Source organism: Ictalurus punctatus, chromosome 22, assembly GCF_001660625.3.
Source record: "Ictalurus punctatus breed USDA103 chromosome 22, Coco_2.0, whole genome shotgun sequence".
In the NCBI taxonomy this organism is placed as follows: domain Eukaryota; kingdom Metazoa; phylum Chordata; class Actinopteri; order Siluriformes; family Ictaluridae; genus Ictalurus; species Ictalurus punctatus.
Window position 1 is genome coordinate 2,786,385 of NC_030437.2, and position 20,202 is coordinate 2,806,586.

The 20,202-nt window shown below is 40.5% G+C and overlaps 2 protein-coding genes across 3 annotated transcripts in view; both read right to left on the reverse strand.

Moving 5' to 3' along the window:
* The window catches only part of LOC108255411 (zinc metalloproteinase-disintegrin-like crotastatin), a 109,825-nt gene extending 105,332 nt beyond the window's left edge, over positions 1-4,493 (reverse strand). For both annotated transcript variants that reach the window (XM_053674647.1, XM_053674646.1), the window contains exon 1: positions 4,055-4,493. In XM_053674647.1, coding sequence (XP_053530622.1) covers positions 4,055-4,074 — 20 coding nt within the window. In that variant the 5' untranslated portion in view covers positions 4,075-4,493. The remainder of the gene's footprint in view (positions 1-4,054) is intronic.
* A 5,564-nt stretch (positions 4,494-10,057) lies between these two features.
* Positions 10,058-20,202, reverse strand: part of zmat4a (zinc finger, matrin-type 4a) — a 57,973-nt gene continuing 47,828 nt past the window's right edge. The window contains exon 7 of the mRNA XM_017451304.3: positions 10,058-12,225. Within this exon, the coding sequence (XP_017306793.3) occupies positions 12,198-12,225 (28 nt within the window). The 3' untranslated portion in view covers positions 10,058-12,197. The remainder of the gene's footprint in view (positions 12,226-20,202) is intronic.

Genomic DNA, 20,202 nt, shown 5'->3' on the forward strand with positions numbered 1-20,202 from the left:
AAGCACCCTATGAATCATTATTAGTCAATAGAACCGATCACTGTTAAATACAGAATGAAAAGATTCATGTGGGCTTTTTAAAGATTTCTTTTATGAACACAATCCATTATGAAATTAGATTGAAATGTACAATATTTACAGGTTTACTAGGCTTTGAGTTATTGAGGTTTGGATTAAACAGGACCAGTCAAATGGGGTAATAACTATAAGAACTCTCAATGTAAGTACAATAACTGTCATGGACCTCTGAGGGTCCCCAAGCTTTACTCTGAGAATCATGGGCTTAAAGTACCAAAACAAATAAGTGATACCAAATCTCCCACACACTTCGTCATAAATACTATTTATAGGCCAAATGACAAATCAGTAACTTAAAGTGAACACAGTAATATACACGTAAAGCTTTTTTCAGCTCTATTTGGCACATTGTAAGGCTTAACTTTCTCCCACACGTTACAAACAGCACGAGAAACATTATAGGCTCGATCAAAACTCAGTACGAGGAAACAGCGACCTAGTAACACCGAATTTCTCCCAGACTAGACATACTACGGTCTACTATCAAAAGAATTAACTCGCAAACTGAATATAAATATAAAGATTCGGTGTCGATTGGTGACTATCTTTCATATATTAAGCAATGTGTTTTAGAATGGCTAACTTGCTTACATGATAATATTATTCATTTTTATTCATTAATGGTAGCAGGGTAAACTAAACCCTGGAGTCAGGAAGTCACAGAACGATAATGTGCATCAACATTTTATTTAGACATGTATGTGCTGAATTTGGACAACTGTACCAGTGCAGAGATTACGTTCCAGGCCCTGTTAAGCATGGCGACTCATTACAGAATTACATTCCATCATGCAGAAATTGCTTTATTTATTTAACTCTGTATGCCTTGTATAATACTCCTGCATTCTTAAACATAGTTCCTGTCAATCTGGCATATAATCACCCTGACTCCATCCTGTACTCCTGACAAAATGATAAATTACTGCTGTATCTGATGTATATATACATGGCTCTTGTCAAACATGTTTGTGAGTGCTGGAGGAAACTGAAAGCATGAATAATGGATGGTCATGGAGGAAGCAGAAATAAAAGGCACAGCACAAGCCGTAAACTTAAAAGTTGCTTTATTTTCCTCAAATACAGACAAGAAACAGGCCGAGTTATATGCTTCAGGTGCCCTCAGGTTCTTTTTCTGGGCAACCGAGTCCATCAACGTTAATATTCAGCCTGAACAACGTGGCCAAACACTCTGCACGCTGCAATGAGGATTAAACGTAGACCGAATTTGATTTCTAGCCAGAGATTTTGCATTCCGGTGTGCTAATGCGTTAAATCTCTGATGAGATTTATGTTCCTCTTGGCTAACACTTTCTGGAGTGATTCTGGAGTTCTCAATTCACTATGATTAGAGACTTGCTTTTGAAACCTCATGTGTGAAACTTATTTGATGGATTTTTCCTGTATAACCTCAGAGTATTTCACGCTGCAACACGTTTCTACATAGCCTAAGGCACAAATTCCTAGTTTTAAATTATGTTGGACTGTGCGGTACCTTGCATACACAAGTATTCAGCCCCATAACATTGTATTGGAGGAATATCAACATAGTTTGCTACATCATTTACAAATAAAATAAACATAAATGTTGGGGGTTGCTTAAGTATTCACCCCTGTCGCTGTGAAACACCAAAATTATTTCTGGTGCGACCAGTTGTCACTGGAAGTCATATAATTACCTGAATAGTATGTTCCCGTGAGCAAATAAAGTGCCACAGGATCTCGATATAAATACACCTGTCCTTGGAAGTCCACAGAGCTTGTAATAAATTTTTTTTTAAATAACCTTGAATAGAAAGAAAATGGCATAAGTCGGCTAAGGAAGGCTATCCAATAAAAGTCAGTGACCGGGTGAAGTGTGGATTAGTCAGAGAAGTAACCAAGAACCCAAGGGTGGAGCTGGAGAGATCCAACACTCAGGAACCACAGGATGCGAGAACATATTTAAAGGACAACAACAGACCACACACTTAACATGCTTTGGGCTGATGAGACCAAAATTGAACTTTTTAGCCTCGTCACAAAGCACTATGCTTGAAGGAAACCCAACGCTGCTCATCAGCTTGAGTACACCATTCTAACAGTGAACCATGGTCGTGGTAGCACAGCTGGGACCTGGAGAAACTGGTCAGGGTTCAAGGGCTAGATAAATGGAGCCAAATACAGGGCAATCCTAGCACAAAACCTTCATGTAGCAACAGGACAATGACCCTAAACATACTACCAAAGCTAATATGGAGTGGTTAAGAAAACAAGAACCTGAATGAGATGGAATGGCCTGGGCAATGCCCAGAGTCAAGTTGAGAGTGCGTGGCAAGTTTTGAAATTTACTCTTCATCAATGGTCTTTACAAAATCTAACAGAGCTTGCCAAGACAAACGGGCAAAAATATCAGGATCCAGATCTGCAAAGCTGATACAGACATATCAGCAGAAGTCTTGCCGTTGTAAGTGCAGCCACAGGTGGTTCTACCAAGTACTGACCCAGGGTGTGGATACTTGTGTGTATATATCTTGTACCATCAAATGTCAGACATACTGTGTAAAACAAATTGTAAAAATCCCAATGAAGTCCATTTCAGTTCCAAGTTGTAACACTACAAAAGGTACAAAAGTTGAAGCGGGTGAATCGTAAAGATACGTAGTACTCTTAGGGCGAAAAAATCTGGAACCTTTGGCCAAACCCCAGTAGAAGCAGAACCCTAAAACTGATATCTACAATATCGTAATTAATTTAAAACTCAATAAAAAGTGAGACCTTTAAATGAAACAACAATTACAAAGATGGCAAATTTCATTCCTCCTGAACAGACAGACTCCATTAAGATAAAATAAGTTCAATGAATGGCCGCAACATCTCAGGCTTAAAGAATAGTGCAAAATTGATATGTATATATAAGCCTATGCCTAAAAAACAAATATTATGGGAGAAATCCTAAAACAGCGCACACATAATTACTCACTGACATTCCTAACCGGCTCAGTGACTCCCCTGCGCTTTCTTAAACCAACCTTTCTAAAAGAACAGCCATGGAACGAGCTGCACATCCACTAAATTCATAGTCCATTATACAGAACACCATCTGTTACAGTCCTCTGAAACAGTCCCACTGAAACAGTATATTAGTGAATCATAGGAATGAAAAGAAATTATGGGAGTATGCATATGCCATACTTGTGTGAACCAACCTTGGAGAAGTACTTGAAATGAATGCAGGTAAATCATTTGTTAAAAATAAAAAAAAAATCAACCAATGAAGTTCCTATCAGGACTCTCGGATGTACTTTGATTTTACAATGCAAAGAAAAAAAACCCTTCTATTTCTAAGAAAATTGTTAATTAAGGAATAAAACACTCAGGGATGTGCTACAATACAATACAATATAATAATAATCAATTGCAATTTTTTTTTATATCACTACAGCTTACTAACAATTATTATTATTATTATGTTTACTAATTAAAGAATGACATCATACTTCTGATCAGTTCATAGTTATGTTTAATGTTGTGAAACAGCCACCTAGCAACTGCTGGCATGCAAAACATGAAAGTTACGCCCCAAACAGACTATTATGACATGCCTCATGAGGTCATAAACTCAGACAGGGAACTTGGAAGAAAAAAATAATAATTAAGATGCAGTGCATGTGGCCAAAGGTATTTATCATATGGGTCTGAACCAAGCAAATCAAGCAGGACAGACCATATCCGTGCTGTTTATGCATGACTTTTGAGCAGTGAATCATAAATAGTGTCTCTGCATGGCTACCAGACATGTTCAATTACATTTAAATGTCAGTGGCAATGGAATTACATTTGGTAAGTTAGAAAATGATGATGTAATTACCGCTAAGCACGCAAAAATGGCATTTCTTAGTGTTTTAGATCTCTATAAAAGTCTGTAAGCAAGAAAGCTGCCAAGATTTGCGTGTAACAATTCGAACGAGACGACTGCAAAAACAAAAATGTGACCTACCTTGTTACCTTGATTATCATCAGGCTGTCACAGTCTGCTCTCTGCGTGGAGACCTGAAGTGGCTCTTTTCCTCCTCCTTCTCCATCCGAATTCAAATGATGACCCCATGTAGAGGAGGAAAGGGTCGGGCACCTTGAGACTGATTCAGAAGAGGCTTTAGAGGAACAGCTGGCCCTTAGTGCTATGAATAATGTATGAACTCGCACCTTGCTCTTTAAAAAAAAAATAAAAATGGAAAATGGGTTTTTGGGTTTGTTCTCTAATTAAAGGGTTTGACACAAACTAAAGAATGAGATTTTGTGATATAGTTTCAAAGACTTTGAGAACCATTTTATTCTAAATTCTAGTTATTTACTTTGACATATTATGGCAATTGGCCATAATTAAGCAGTTATTTCACATATCCAGTGCTATTGGAAACCGAGGAGTACACAAACACTGGGGGAAGGAGGAAGTAATGAGGATCAGGTGAGTGTTCAGGTGAGCAGGAAGTAGCCTTCTGTTCTGGTGATGGGGGCCTCTGGTGGTGCGGGGTGGAACTGTCAATCTCTGACCATGCTCCTTAGTCACATTGATTGAGTAGATCATTAAAAGCTAATTATAATGTACACTCAATTTTAATCTAAACTGGCAACCAATCAATGATAAATAAATAAATAAATGAGGATTCAAATGACATCTGGGTAAACTCTGCTCCTGAAATCTACAGTCAACTTGATCGCAAACTGACAATATGTTCTGAGTGGCTACATTGGCCTGCTCTATAGAATGTTGTGCCAGTGTTGGCGAGGTGGTTTTAAAGGTGACTGAAAGTCTCAACGTCCAACGATGGCCCGGCCTTGGTTTGCTAACTGAATTATCTACTGTCACTTTCATTGTTTGACACATTTATGAAATGTGCCTTTGGTGAAGAAATCCCTCCTTGAACACATTCAGTATTATTACATTTTGCAAAGTCTGGCCATGTTTTCAGTGCAGTCTGATCCTCTCTCATTTCCTATATGCCACATTCAATTCTTCCCCTTTTTGTTTCCTTCCAGTGTGAGCCTGTGAGGTCTTTGATATTTCAGTCAGTTGTGAGTTTGATCACAGCCTGCACTATTGAACCTCTATATTCTAGCCTAGTCTTTTTACACATCAATAACAACAACAACAACAACAAAACCACTACTGAGCATCTGCAGTGCAGTGGGGGGAAAAAATAGGCAAAATCGTCTAAATGCAATTATAAGTGTGATTTTGTTGTTGTTGTTGTTGTTGAGCATTGCCTCATTAAAAAATACCACCAGAGAGCGGTTAGATTCTCAGTTATAATTGGTCAGGATATATTTATTTATTTAATAACAGTAGCTCTGAAGATTGTGTAGCTGCAAATCACAGGTTTAAATGAATGCATCATTTCAATACATTAGCATAATATATATATATATATATATATATATATATATATATATATATATATATATATATATATATATATATATATATACACACACACACACACTCACACACATACACACACACATATACACACACAGTATCTCACAAAAGTTGAGTACACCCCTCACATTTGTGTAAATATTTGATGATATCTTTTCATGCGACAACACTGAAGAAAGGACACTGTGCTACAATGTAAAGTAGTGAGTGTACAGCTTGTGTAACAGTGTAAATTTGCTGTCCCCTCAAAATAACTCAACACACAGCCATTAATGTCTAAACCGCTGGCAACAAAAGTGAGTACACCCCTAAGTCAAAATGTCCAAATTGGGCCCAATTAGCCATTTTCCCTCCCCGGTGTCATGTGACTTGTTAGTGTTACGAGGTCTCAGGTGTGAACGGGGAGCAGGTGTGTTAAATTTGGTGTCATCGCTCTCACACTCCCTCATACTGGTCACTGGAAGTTCAACATGGCACCTCATGGCAAAGAACTCTCTGAGGATCTGAAAAAAAGAATTGTTGCTCTACATAAAGATGGCCTAGGCTATATCTGTGCACGCTCAGTTTCAGCTGCCAGACGAGTGCATTTAAAGAATTGGTGCGTCCTTAAATTGTCTAAAATGATACACTCATATATTCACTTTCATTAACTCCTAACTGAAGGGTAGGTTTCATACCTTTTTTCCCCCTGCACAACAGCCTAAAAATTTAACTATGGAAAATACAACTATTCACTAACTTGTTTTTTTTTTAAATTACTGGTTGAATAGTCAACTATCAGTCATCCGAGCCCTAATCACGTCATTTTAAATTATTTATTTAAAAATTCAAAAATATTTGTATTTAAGAATATCAAACTATTTAATAAGCTTTTGTGTCAAAGGAACCCCTTGAAATGGCAGAGAAATGCCTCTAAATGTCTTTATCCTCATGAACAAATTCAAGGATCTATAAATATGTATAATTAATAAAAGGAAAATTCTCCCTATGTCCTACACAATCTCTGTAGTGTACGGAAATTTCAATAATTTCAAATGTTCCAAAAAAAAAAACAAAAACAAAAAACAAGTCTGCATTAAATATGCACTGTTGATCTTTTCATCCGCTGATTTTGTTTGAAATATTCATTGCCTAGTTATTACTATTAGACAAATTTGACAAATTTGTGTAAAGAGTAACATTATTTTCTTTCATTTTCTACGTTAGGTACGAATAAATCACCGACGTGTGCATGACTAATAGTGAGTCTCCAGCTGTGTCATGCTCCATTGCAGAATAATAACTTGTAAATCCTCACAGCAGTGCTGCAGAAATGAGCTCATGTATGATAAATTCAGGCACACTGCTTCCGTAAATCACTGTCTTAATCCCCGCCACTGGGGGGGTGGGGACGGGGGGAGCCTAATTATACCTTTTACGGATTTCTACTGAATGGGAAGGCTTTTTCGATGAATTTTACCATTCGCAGGCTTGCTGATCCTCGAATGGAAGTCTTGGCTTTTCACACCACGGATGAGATAACCTATTTTCCCTTGGCTCGGCTCATTTCATGGTGAGAAAGGACATTTCTGTTCGTTATACAGGTTTGAGGTGGCCTGAATCTTACCGATTCAAAATGCCAAAATGTTATTGACAGTAATAGGGTGATATGAAGGCATGGATTTTAAACTCCAGGTGGCTACTCTGTAATGTTTTCCCACAAGTATGATGATTATTTTGAAAATAAACCAGTCCATAAACAATAAAAAAACAACAACATATTTCTATTCCCAGGGCTTTATATTAGAACGATTATGTTTCTATATTTTTTATATCGGAACATATTTCGCATGACAAAGACATATTGGTGATTGATCAGTGATCCTTAAAGATCAGTCATGTTCATTTTCAAGTACATTAAAGCCTCACTGAAGTCATTTGGTTCGGTCTAATTTTGCTAGATTCAGGCTAGGTAGGAACAAATTCCAAATTTTACTCGTTTTATTTTAGAACATATTCATTTATTATTATAAGTCCATGTGGATACACAAGTCGTGAGTGCTTCTACAGTGTATGAAACATTACTTCAGTGTGAGAGTCCCATCACAGGTTCCCAGTTCATTTAGAGATTTAATCTACTGTTTTACTGCTTATTGTTAAAGCTCTCGGTTTGATTCACCTCCAATCAATGAGGTTTTTTTCTTAGTTGCGTTTTTTTTTTTATTCTTGAGACCATCTGCTCATTTTTTCTTGTTCCCACTGCATAACTTACCTTTATGTGCCTAAACCCAAAAATATTAGATTTTTGAGAGGAAATGCTCTGCTATCTAGGCCGATAAGTTAAAGTGCAAGACCATTAAATATTTTTTTTAGATGAAAATATTTCCAAAAAATTCCAAGATTATTATTTAGTAAGGTGAAAAACATTGATTGTATTTACTTCTGAAAAATTACCAGCAGACCTTTTTATAGTTTGGGTTTTTATGCTAGATTAATAAATTGCAATATTATTTGCCTACATTTGTGAATTCCCTGGTGGAGGTAATAATAATAATAATAATAATAATAATAATAATAATAATAATAATAATAATAATAATAAATTTATATTCACCTGCTCTATCTTCCGGTTGAGGGCTATCAAGAACGTCAAAGATCTCCCATGACACAATTACAGCTGAAGATTCTCTGCACCGCCTCAATTTTGACGTGACATCTCTTCTAAGAGCCCTTTGAGGTGTATAGAGTTACCTAAACCACATACTCGTATCCTCCTGTGTCCGGCCGGGGAAATTGGAATGTCGCTCCATTTATATTCCATTATTTAAATGTCCCCTAGAGTTGGGGAATTAATGACTCCAGTCTGTTGATGAGCGGCCACATCTCTGCCACCATTAATCAGAAAACTCCACCTCTGTGGCTTCGATGGTGGCATGCAAAGAGGAAGCGGAAGACAGGTAAAATTAGTACAAAGGTTTAAGTTTGTGAACAGATTTCAAGCTAGCACGCCAAAGGTCGTAACAAGACCTTGAAAAATAAAACCACTGCTGTTGTCTAGTTAAACATGTGTGAGGGTTGAATAAGACAGCAGGGTTTGATAGATTTGTGCAATCAGTAGGAGACATGTACACATAGTCTTATGCTTTGGGTTAATGTTTACATTACCCCAACGGTGGCTGGCATTTGAAAACTGAGTGAGTTTCTGTGAGATAACGGGGTGATATTAAACGGATAGCTAGATTAGGGTCAGTAGCACGAAAACTCTTGGCTCAAACTTAAAAAACTTCAAGGACTATGAACATGGGATAATGTATGAAAAAGTATAGCTAGTGAGTAACACAGGCACTTTATTGTTGTATCCAAGTGCACCTCCACCCCTGGCTTTACTTATTTTCTGATCACTGATTCAGCTAATTACTTCAGCAATATTTTTCATTTAAATTTACATTCATAGCATTTAGCAACAATTTACGGAAGTTTGTTCGAGCCATTATATATAACATTTCTTCATGCAAGCTCAATAAGTCATGGTCTAAGAAGAATGTTGAGTTATGAGGGAGGTTAGTACAGCTAGAAAGAAATCACCAGTCAGTGGATTTAAAAAATAAATAAATTAGGTGCTAGGTTTCACAGACATGGTGAAGAGGTAGGACTTTAATCTTTGTTTGATGACAGGCTGGGGAAACTCATATACCTCCTGGTTGGAAGGAGGGTGCTTTTATGTTGAGGGATGGTAGGCCCGATCAAGCCATGCTAAAGGCTTGAAGGGAGCATGTTGACGAATGGAATATAAGAAATCCCTTCGGGTATTTGGGGGCTGGTCCATTTTTGGCTTCGTACCTGTAGTCTGGGGGATTTAGCCATAGAACTACTGGTTGGTGCATCACCTTGTAGTCTCGTTTATTCTCTATCTTCAGTGGAAAATTAAATCAGAAGTTGAATATTTAAGAGGCCCTGCATCTAGTTTTATCAGGACCTCCAGTTCCCTTGCATCAGCAGCTTTATGCCTCAAAGAGAATAAAAATGGCACTCTCTGCTCATGTGTAGACTACTGAGGGCTTAACAGTGATATTTTAAAATATCACCATCCTCTCCCCCAGTCCCTTCCTCCATTGGACCGGTTAAGATCTCAGAATCTTACCTTAATCTTTGAATGTTAGAAGTGGACAGCTTTAAGTCCCTCTGGAGGGCACTATGAATTTTTGGTTATTCCATTCAGGCTGGCAAATTCTCCAGCAGTATTCAAATTATTCCTCAATGACCGATGGAAATGTGGATCAATGACAGTTTCAATTATTCTGCCACGCCGGGCGATCGTATTCAACATGTGTATAAGGTTCCAAGATGATGATTCCTCTTCATAAAAGCCAAGAAAGCTTTTCCATCAATTTCTTAAGCTCAGAGGGGGTAGAAATTGAAGATAAGATGCAGCAGTACTCAACAGCCAGAACCCAAGATGGTGTATGAATGACAATTTCTCACATTTTGAAGTTTTGCCGGATTCACTTGTACCTTTAGTGTTGACTTATGCTGTAATATGTTCTTACCCAAAAGATGTCCATTTCAGGCACTGTCGATATACTGGAGCAAAAAATGCCCCAACAAAATGCAAAAAAGGGACTGATGATGACCATGAATACACTTAGACCACTTAAGAGGGCTGCAAGCGTCTTTTATTCAATATTTACAGTCGACCGCATGATCCATAGCACAAGGAGGGAGTGTGTTCAGGCAGAATTGAAGCTTGCTCTCTATAAGGGAACACGCCACCATTCACACACAGCTTCAGTGCAACAATGAGCAAACTGAATTACTCAAACTTTGAGAACATTTACTGTACGCTGACTTGTTCGTGCACAGAATCGGCATTGTTAATATCAAATGTTATTAAAATTTGTTCTAACATTAAGGAGATGAATCATCTTAAAGGAACAGTTCAGTAAACAATCAAATTGACACATTTTGCTTTACAGCTTGTAATTAATCAGCCTGGTCAGGTTTGGTGTTCGACATTAGCTTTTTTGGTTTCACTGGAGCTATATGTGAATGTAGCTAACAAGTAATGGAAGTCTCACCCAAAATCTTTCCTGTAAACATCTCCCCGCAAACACATCCAGTCCTTTAGTCTTGCTAAAGTGGTTTAGGACACACTGAGACTTCACGTCGTTTAGTGTGAACGTGCGGCCATCTCGGATTACCAGAATCCCGTTTCTCCTTAGCACAATTCCAAAAGTGTACCAAAGTTTCGAAGATGGAATCATACCGGAAAGCTGGATTTCAAAGCTTCACAATGTCATTTGCGAATTTACCGAAGTTTTTGGGCTAGCTACATTAGCTTCATAGCTCCAGTGCAACAATCCTGCTAGCACAATGCGTCACCTTACGGTTAAACATGCTGACAAATTCGTGTAATTTGTTTTTCTAAAATTTTCCTTCAAAAACTCAAATCACTCTCAATATTATATAATGCATCCACTGTTTATAGTAAAATAAACATCAGATTAAAAAAGAACAAATATCCAGACACATAACCAACATAAAATGACTTTCACACATACACAATGTCATTTATGACAATAAAAATAAATACTATTTTTTTTCCCCTAATAATAAATAATCTAATTCATTCATTTAAAAAAAATTACAATGCAGTTTCTAGTGTAATTCTCCCTAATATTGATACCTATAAGAATTTAAGTCACACTTAAAAATGTAGCATATACTGTATATATTAAAAGAAAATGAACATATATATATTTTTCTGTAATATTAAAAAGAACACACAGTCACAATACTTTTAAAACTAGACCGAATTTACAAAATTTACACAAGTTTCCTCATTAGCCCAAATATAGTTGATTAACATGTTTTGATGTCTGAACTTTGCTTAGGTATGCAGGTAAACAGTGTTAAACTGGAGGCTTGAAGCTTTTCATACTCGCTAGCCTCACAGACCCAGGACAAAACGGAAAAAAAAAAAAAATACGCAAATGTCCGACACCAAATGATCCACTATATTTTGGGTAAGAGGAGGAACATTGTGCAAATGAGCTGTCAATTAAAACCCTTTAATTAAAGCTAATTTAATTAAATTAAGCATTTAATTAAAGACCTGGTGAGATCTTTGTATTTCAAACCCTGATGATATGGCCATATCTCCTATCAGATTACCCACAATGCCCTTGTTGTAGAATGTGAGATGCACGTACATCTGACCTTAAAGTACTATTTGTCATTTTTCTCTTTCAGTGTTGCTATTAAATCAGAATCCATTTACTCCATGATACATTTGGCAGATTTTCCATACATATTGCTTCGCTGGGTTGAAAATCGAAAATAAAAAAAATTCGCTCACGCATGCAACACCTGGCCGACCGAACGCAACGCAAGTCGAACTCGTTCCACCCACAAACGTACAAAGACGAGACAAGATACGGTTCCCGTTGAGCTGTAAATAATCCCACGAACATGACGTGAACAATACAGTCTATGCGTTTTCAAAATCAGGACGATGGGACGTAAAGTATGACGTCAGCGGTGGGCTTAAATGAAAGTCTAAAAAAAATATTTTGTTTGGTCTTCCTGGTTGGGACGGAGAGATGATGACAACAAGGTGCAGAAATGGAGAAAGGAACAGAGAGAGGGAAGAGGCAGAGATTTCAGGTCGGGCTGATCAGAGCCCGTGTGACATCAATCAATCTGACAGTTAGCTTCCTGCATGGCCTTACTGGACACATAACTGATTCTTTAAGCTGTGAGAGAGAAAGACAGAAAAAGGCAGAGAGAAAGAGAGAGAGACAACATCAGCACACAGTAAACATTTTAGCGTACACTGTAAATATAAACCATATGACCTTAAAGTGGTAATTTATTCTCTATTCAGTTTATAACCTACTGTTTCTCCATCAGCACACAATCACAGATCTGATGTTTGGAGTGTACGTTTAAAGCAGCCAATAATACAATCCAACTGTTGTATTCAGAGTCGGTGACTCCAGTCCATACAAGTCAATATACGTCAATATTTTTAAAATCGCCTCTAGCCTGCTGCCTACGCCCTCATTATTCTGCAGCTTAGCAAATCGCACTTAATCCAGCACGTCCGATCGTTTCGCATTTTATTATCTGATATCACGCTCCAACAGTTGCTCGTGCCACAAGACACTAAATCGAGGTCATGAAAATCATTGTGCGCATGGGATGTAATCCGTTCGATCGGTTTTGATTTGCCTAGTTAATAAAACAATGTCTACAGGTAATAGATGTATGATTTGTCCATTCCTGTAGCTTATTTGCGAGAGGCCACACCTCCTTTACTGAGACTGACCGATACAGAAGGCAACCCTGCTTCACTGGCTTGCTTTGCTCTAGCATAAAGCCTTATCTATATGGACATACTCTCACACTTCTACTCTTTGTCTTGTTGCTGTTAACAACATCCCTCTTATCGAACCTGTTATCGCGCACGAGGAGCTTAACAACAAGCCCTTGTAGTCTTTGTGCAGTAGCTGGAGGTTAATTGAGTGTCATTTATGTGTACTCAGGATAATGGTACCTTGGATGGAGTGCTGTGTTGAGGGAATGTCTGTATAGAGTTTAAGCATATATTCTTCATGATCTCCAGGAAACTCCGAGGACGGCTTCAGGTCCATTTGATACATACAGTATATGTATGCATATATAGACAGCAAAACTCAGAACCTGAGTTTTGTTTTTCCTGGTGTTTACATTTTTGGTGGTATAAAAGTTGTGATGGATAAATACAAATATGACAAATATGTCACTAGAGGGATGGGTGTAATATGGGGGGTGGAATGGTATGGGTATTTGAAAGGTATTGTACAAGGAGAAGTGACCATTTCAAAGAACGTCAGTGGTGTTGGTGTGATCAGTAGTACCAAGAATCACTGGGTAAATAGTTGGCCGCGCTCAGTTAACACTTGTTAACTGAGACACTTGATGTTGAATTATTATGGATTTGCAGCAGCATCAGGACCGTCTGCAGTAGCAAGACTGTGTCTATGGTTTGAGCACTGCACTATAAAACCATTTGGATTTAGGTCACGGATGTCCAGCTTACTCAAACGTTTATCAAAGCAACAGGGATTACGTTTTTCTCATTAAGGTTCTTAACATCTTTTACTTATACTGCACTTCCTTTCCTGCTGGCTTTCTTGAAACTCAGAAGTGCTTGCGTAAGATCATGACTATTATACCAAAAATACGGAGCTTCACCAGTTCAGCCTTCCGTCGCATCATATTAGATCCGCAGGTTTGTCAAAATGTTGGTGCTCATTGGGAACAGCTTCAGGGGACCCAGATAGAAAAGGGACCTCGTCCTCTTCTGGGTGACGCCGGATAGTGGGAGTTATTAATCATTACAGTATACAGATACAGAAGAGTAAGGACAAACAGTCCTGTTTGTCAAGTGTGTTGAAAGGATGTTCAGTATGAGCAGATTGTGAATAAGAGTCCTGGGATGAGTCTTTATGATTACATCAGCCATTCTTAGGTACAAGTCAACAGTATCCAGGTGAGATTATCCACTGAAGCAAGGGTGACTGTTGGGCATAAGCTGTTTTACATTCATTCATCTTCAGTAATTGCTTTATCCTGGTCAGGGTTACAGTGGATCCAGAGCCTATGCCAGGAACACTGAAGTGAGAATACACCGTGAAGGTGATTGCAGTCCATCACAATGCACCACCTATCAGCATGTTTTTGGGAGGCGAGAGGAAACCGGAGAACCTGGAGGAACTCCTGAAAGACAGTAACCCAAGCTCAGGATTAATCCAGGGGCCCTGAAGCAGTCAGGAAGAAACGCTACCAGCGGCACCACCATTCCGTTTTTGTGAAGTGTAAATCCAGGTGTGAAAATCACGTGGTGCTTGTCCTATCCAAAGCATTCAGGTAGGTACATACAGGGAGTTGCAAGGAATAAGAATACTGCAAGAAAACCCGAATAGTTTTGTAACAAATCAAATGGATATTATTGCATTGTGGATGTTACAACTCCTATTGCTACATTTTCTTTTTCTTCAAAATGCCAAAGCTATTGGTTTTGTTTCAGACCTAAAATGGCATATGAAAACTGCTCAGGGCAGCATCTGGACATTTCTCCTGTGGTTTCAAATAAATCATTTCAATATTGCATTGTATAGAAGCAATGGCATTAATAGGTCCTAAAGAGGACACTTTGGGCTTTAAATGAGGCTACACCTGTGCACAAGCAGGTGTTCCTGTTTTTCAAGATGGGAAACAAAGCATCAGTAACTTGTATGCCATTTTAAAGGTCTGTCGGAGGAGGGCGAGAGACAGGGAGTGGCATTGTTTATTCATTACCTTGGCAACCGAAGACCCCTGATGATTCTAGACAGGACAGTCTGCATCCCAGTCAATTGTTCATCCCGTTCAAAATGCCAAGCTTAAAGGGCAGAATTTGGTTCGTAAAATGCCCATCTTTCTAAAACACAAAAAGGGGTATTCTGCTTTCTTCTGATTTTCCAAAACGTCTGCGTAACTTGCTATTTAAGGAGGAAACAAAGCCATTTAGATGATTTCAAATAAAAGTCCACCCATTCTTAAGATAGTAACTAAACCTCAAAACACAGAACTTATATTCCTGTGCGTTTCGACAATCTTTAAAGCAAAGGAAATGTCCTGCAAAGTCCCAATTTTTTCAATGTCCCTCACCAGTAATTTTATCTCCAGTCCGATCTGAAAAACTGCAGCAGATTATTCATCTCATTCCCAGCACGCGACATCTACATATTAATACCCTGTAGAGGAAGTCAGATCCTCAGTTCACCATGGTGAAAATGGTACCAAGGACCTTTGCTGGGGGTTCATTAATACGTATGAGCTACGAGCATTTCTGAGCATGCCACATGACTTCTGTCTCTTCAAAGATGGAGGAATTTGCAAGCATTATCTATTGCTGACTCTTCCCAAATCCCACCAGAAAGCTGTGGGATAAGCTGCTCTTGGAAGTGCTGTGTTGGCTTACATCCAAGCTTAAATGTATCGTATCAATGAGTTGGCACAGTTACCTCCGCTGGTGTGTCCTAGCAATGTGCGGTAGCGGTGTTCAAAGGACGTGTGGAAGGCTGGAAAATATATTTCCTACTAGAGTCTTGTTACCCGTAATCTGAGGCTGCTTCCACAGTACGCATTCTTCCAAAGCACTGGCTGATGCCGATTCTGTGCTGACAGTGGAAAATTTTCATTTCAATTTCATAAATCTACGTATAGTTAGGGTCGATACTCACTAACAAGCTTCATTTTTCACCAGCACGCTGTCCTCCATTTTGCTTTTCTTGTTCGTCAACCAACTTGCAACCTGATTGGTTTGGACTAAAAAAAAAAAAAATATGCTTGATGTCACTTTAAAAGTTTCGTTTGAACTAAAACTGGAATGGCTAGTGTAGTGATGACAGGAAAAACAACTGGTGCATAATGGTACCACAGAGTACCATGTGTTTATGCTACAGCTAAGGTCCAACATGGACACTTCTCATAGAATCACATGGTCTGGCGGTTGAGAAAAAAAATACCAGCAGTTCTAAAAGTAAAGAAGAAGCCTTTATTTTTCACATATACACACACACACATTACAGCACAGTTAAATTCTTTTTCTTTTCTTTTTTTCCCAGCATCTCCCAGCTTGTTATTAAGCTGGGGTCAGCCGATAGGGCTAGGGGCTTTGCTCAAGGGCCCAACTGTGGCAGCTTGGCAGTTCTGGGGCTTGAACCCTCAGATCAGTAACCTGGAGCCGTAACCGTTGAGCCAGAACTACCCACTAGTCCAAATAGTCCTAGTGTTTAGCTACAGACTCACCGAGGCACAACTTTCACTGAACCTTTGAGGAATTGTTCGCCGAACCTCTTATTTTTTGGAGGCTCCACCTGCCATATGGCTTACTTTGGTCTGTGTTAGCTCTCACTACAAAGCGAATATCTAATTACTCGAGGGAAAGCAGGTCGACTTTGTACGCGAATTAAAAGGGAAAGATGGAACAGATGGTGTCTACTAGCAGGTGAAACTCGGCATTCCGTTCGCTTACTGCGTTATGCAGGATGAAAAGACATCTCGGTTACTTCAGAGCTCTCTACGGCTTTATACCCCTTTTCTTCTCGGCTCGTCGGCTAAGACATGAGAAATCTTTCTCTTCCCTGTTTGTCCAGCGATGGTTTGTGTTTCCTCCCCAGCCGTTTGGTTGGTCTCGATTCACTGGCCATGCACGCAGGTTCTCACTTCGCAGTGGAGCCAGGCTTGTCTGATGAGAATCTCAGGAGAGTTATGAAAATCGATTTTCTCTGTTTCCTACTTTCTTTCTTTCCTTATGTTGCCTTTTCTTTTTCTTTGTAATTATTATCGTCATTGCTTCATATATTTGTTGTGACATTAAAACATTAAAATTTCTTATTTCTATGAGCTACAATTCCATGCATTATCTTATTACATTATTTTATCATCATTTTTAAAATTATTTACTTAATGGTTACTTTGTTATTATTATCAGACTAATTTATTTAGAATTTCTGTTATATTTTTATCAATTTTCTGCTTTTTGTGTGTATTGTTTTTTAATGTATATGTTGTATCATTCAATATTTTATGAGCAATTCTTTTTTTCAATGTCTTTACTATTAATTTTAAGGTTGATTTATTTTATTTTTTCAGTTGCATTTTTTATTTTCTGCTTCTTATTTGTGTATCATCAGTTGACATTTTATCAGCAATAATACAGTTTTTATCTTAATTTGTATTCGATAATACATATTTGTATAAATTATGTGATGGTAATGTTTATTATTATTATTATTATTATTATTATTATTATTATTATTATTATTAGTAGTAGTAGTAGTCACCATCCGTGGGTTGAGTCAGAAGCAGATGCAGATAAAGACATTTATTTAAAGAAACGTACTAAGAAACAAATACACTGACAACCTTGAAACACACTGTGGCAAGAAACAAACATCGAGACATGAACAACGGGAGTCTAAGACAACGAAAGACAGTGAATCAGTGCAGACAATGGCTATATTATACACGAGTGCTCATTAACCAAAACGTGAATCAGGTGCAGGTGGTCATGTGACATGTAGTGCAGTGGCTGATGGGAAGTGGAGTCCAGAGCTTCCTGATACGTGACAGAACCCTCCCCCAAGGGCGCTACTCCCGGAGCGCCCAAAATTATACGTCCTCCATCTGGTGGTCCTGGCCCCCTGGAGAAAATGTCCCCCGCAAAACCAGGAGGCTGGGCGGCTTCTACAATGGCACAGGGAGGCTGAGATATTTCCTCGGCAGAGCATGAAAGCGGCGCGACGTCCCCAGCTGAACTGGGAGGCCGAGAGAAGTCCCCCGTGCAGCCAGGGAGAGGAGCAAGGGTCTCCTCGAAGCAGAAGGGGGGAACGCTAGTTGCCATGGAGCAAGCGGGCTGAGCGACGACCTCAGCTGAACGGGGAGCCTGAGCGACGTCCTCAGCTGAACGGGGAGCCTGAGCGACGACCTCGGCTGAACGGGGAGCCTGAGCGACGTCCTCGGCTGAACGGGGAGCCTGAGCGACGTCCTCGGCTGAACGGGGAGCCTGAGCGACGTCCTCGGCTGAACGGGGAGCCTGAGCGACGTCCTCGGCTGAACGGGGAGCCTGAGCGACGTCCTCGGCTGAACGGGGAGGCTGAGCGACGACCTCGGCTGAACGGGGAGGCTGAGCGACCTCCTCGGCTGTGCAGGGCAGCGGGACAGCCTCCTCGGCTGTGCAGGGCAGCGGGACAGCCTCCTCGGCTGTGCAGGGCAGCGGGACAGCCTCCTCGGCTGTGCAGGGCAGCGGGACAGCCTCCTCGGCTGTGCAGGGCAGCGGGACAGCCTCCTCGGCTGTGCAGGGCAGCGGGACAGCCTCCTCGGCTGTGCAGGGCAGCGGGACAGCCTCCTCGGCTGTGCAGGGCAGCGGGACAGCCTCCTCGGCTGTGCAGGGCAGCGGGACAGCCTCCTCGGCTGTGCAGGGCAGCGGGACAGCCTCCTCAGCCTGTCCCTCTGAGGTCGCCATGTTGACCTCAGGTGAGAGCTCCACAGCTGAGACCTCCCTGTAGGCCTCAGGCTGGAGCTCTGCTGTCCTCATTGCCCCCCCCCAAAAAATTTCTGGGCCAGCCTTCACCTCTGGACTGCGCAGCAAGGTGTGCCTCCCCTGCAGTGGAAAGCCCCAGATGCTCAGGTTACTTTGCTGGCTGTGTCGCAAGGCGGACTGTGGCGTGAGCGGAGCTTGGCGATGCGTGTCGGCGGCCTGTGGCGTGAGCGGAGCTTGGCAGTGCGTGTCGGCAGACTGGGGCGTGAGCGGAGCTTGGCTGGGCATGAGCGGCATTTGGTCATTTGGGTCAGTAGGCCTGAATGTGAACTCAGGGACGCGAGACTTGATTTGGACCTCAGGGACGCGAGGCTTGGCTGGGACCTTAGGGACTTGAGACTTGACTGGGACTCGGACATCAAAGCCTGGTGCTAGTGCCTCCCCGCTGACCCTTTGCTGGAGCTCGGCAGGTGAGCCCACCTCGTGGGGCTCAGGTTCGAGCTCTGAGGTCACCCTGTCGGTCCCGGGCTGGGTCTCTGTACTGAACACAAACTCCCCCTTGTACCTGGACTCCTCCTCCTGTTGGCGTGGCATGGCGTAGTCCTGCATGAACATAGGCGGTAAGTTGAAGCCCAGGTAATTCCTGGCGTCCTGCTGCTTTCCGACTGTTGGCGCAACGTGGCAAAGTACTCCACTAACATTGGTGGCATCCTGACGCCCCAGTTATCCATCTTGGCGATCTGCTGCTTCTGACTGTAGGTCTTTCGTTCTGTCACCATCCGTGGGTTGAGCCAGAAGCAGATGCAGATGCAGATAAAGACATTTATTTAAAGAAACGTACTAAGAAACAAATACAGTATGACAACCTTGAAACACACTGTGGCAAGCAACAAACATCGAGACATGAACAACAGGCGTCTAAGACAACGAAAGACAGCGAATCAGTTCAGACAATGGCTATATATACACGAGTGCTCATTAACCAAAACGTGAATCAGGTGCAGGTGGTCATGTGACATGTAGTGCAGTGCAGTGGCTGATGGGAAGTGGAGTCCAGAGCTTCCTGATACGTGACAGTAGTAGTAGTAGTAGTAAACATTTCTATAAAATTTTAAACCCCTATACTTTGGTTCTTCTTTCTGCCCCCCCCATAGTATATTATTATTATTATTATTATTATTATTATATTATCTTACAGTATCTTCTACTCAGCTTCCTGTCCTCTCCATGACTTCATGAGTGGGACACTGAGTTCTAGCCTGGAAAATGTGGTGTTCGGCAATAAACCAGCCATCCTGAGGCACGCCCAAGTCACACTTGCGGGCTTAAGAGAGATCGCAGAGTCTCAAGCTACATCCATCAAAGTCACACATCAAAAGCTCATATTTTCACCAAAGCTGGAGGGTTAAGCAGGTGGAATAAAGGTGGATTTGTGAGTATGAGTCACATTCTGCAGCATTCTGACACATGGAAGCCAAAATTTTTTATAAAGCCTCAAAAATGTAGCTCATGGCTGCCAGTTTGTCATTATACTCACTTTTTTTACCATTCATACATGAGTTTAAAAATATCAACATGCATCCATATTACGGTGGGAATTTCAGAGGAAACAGATCCAAGATGGGTGCTGTTACTGTTTTTTTTTAGCTATATAACTTAC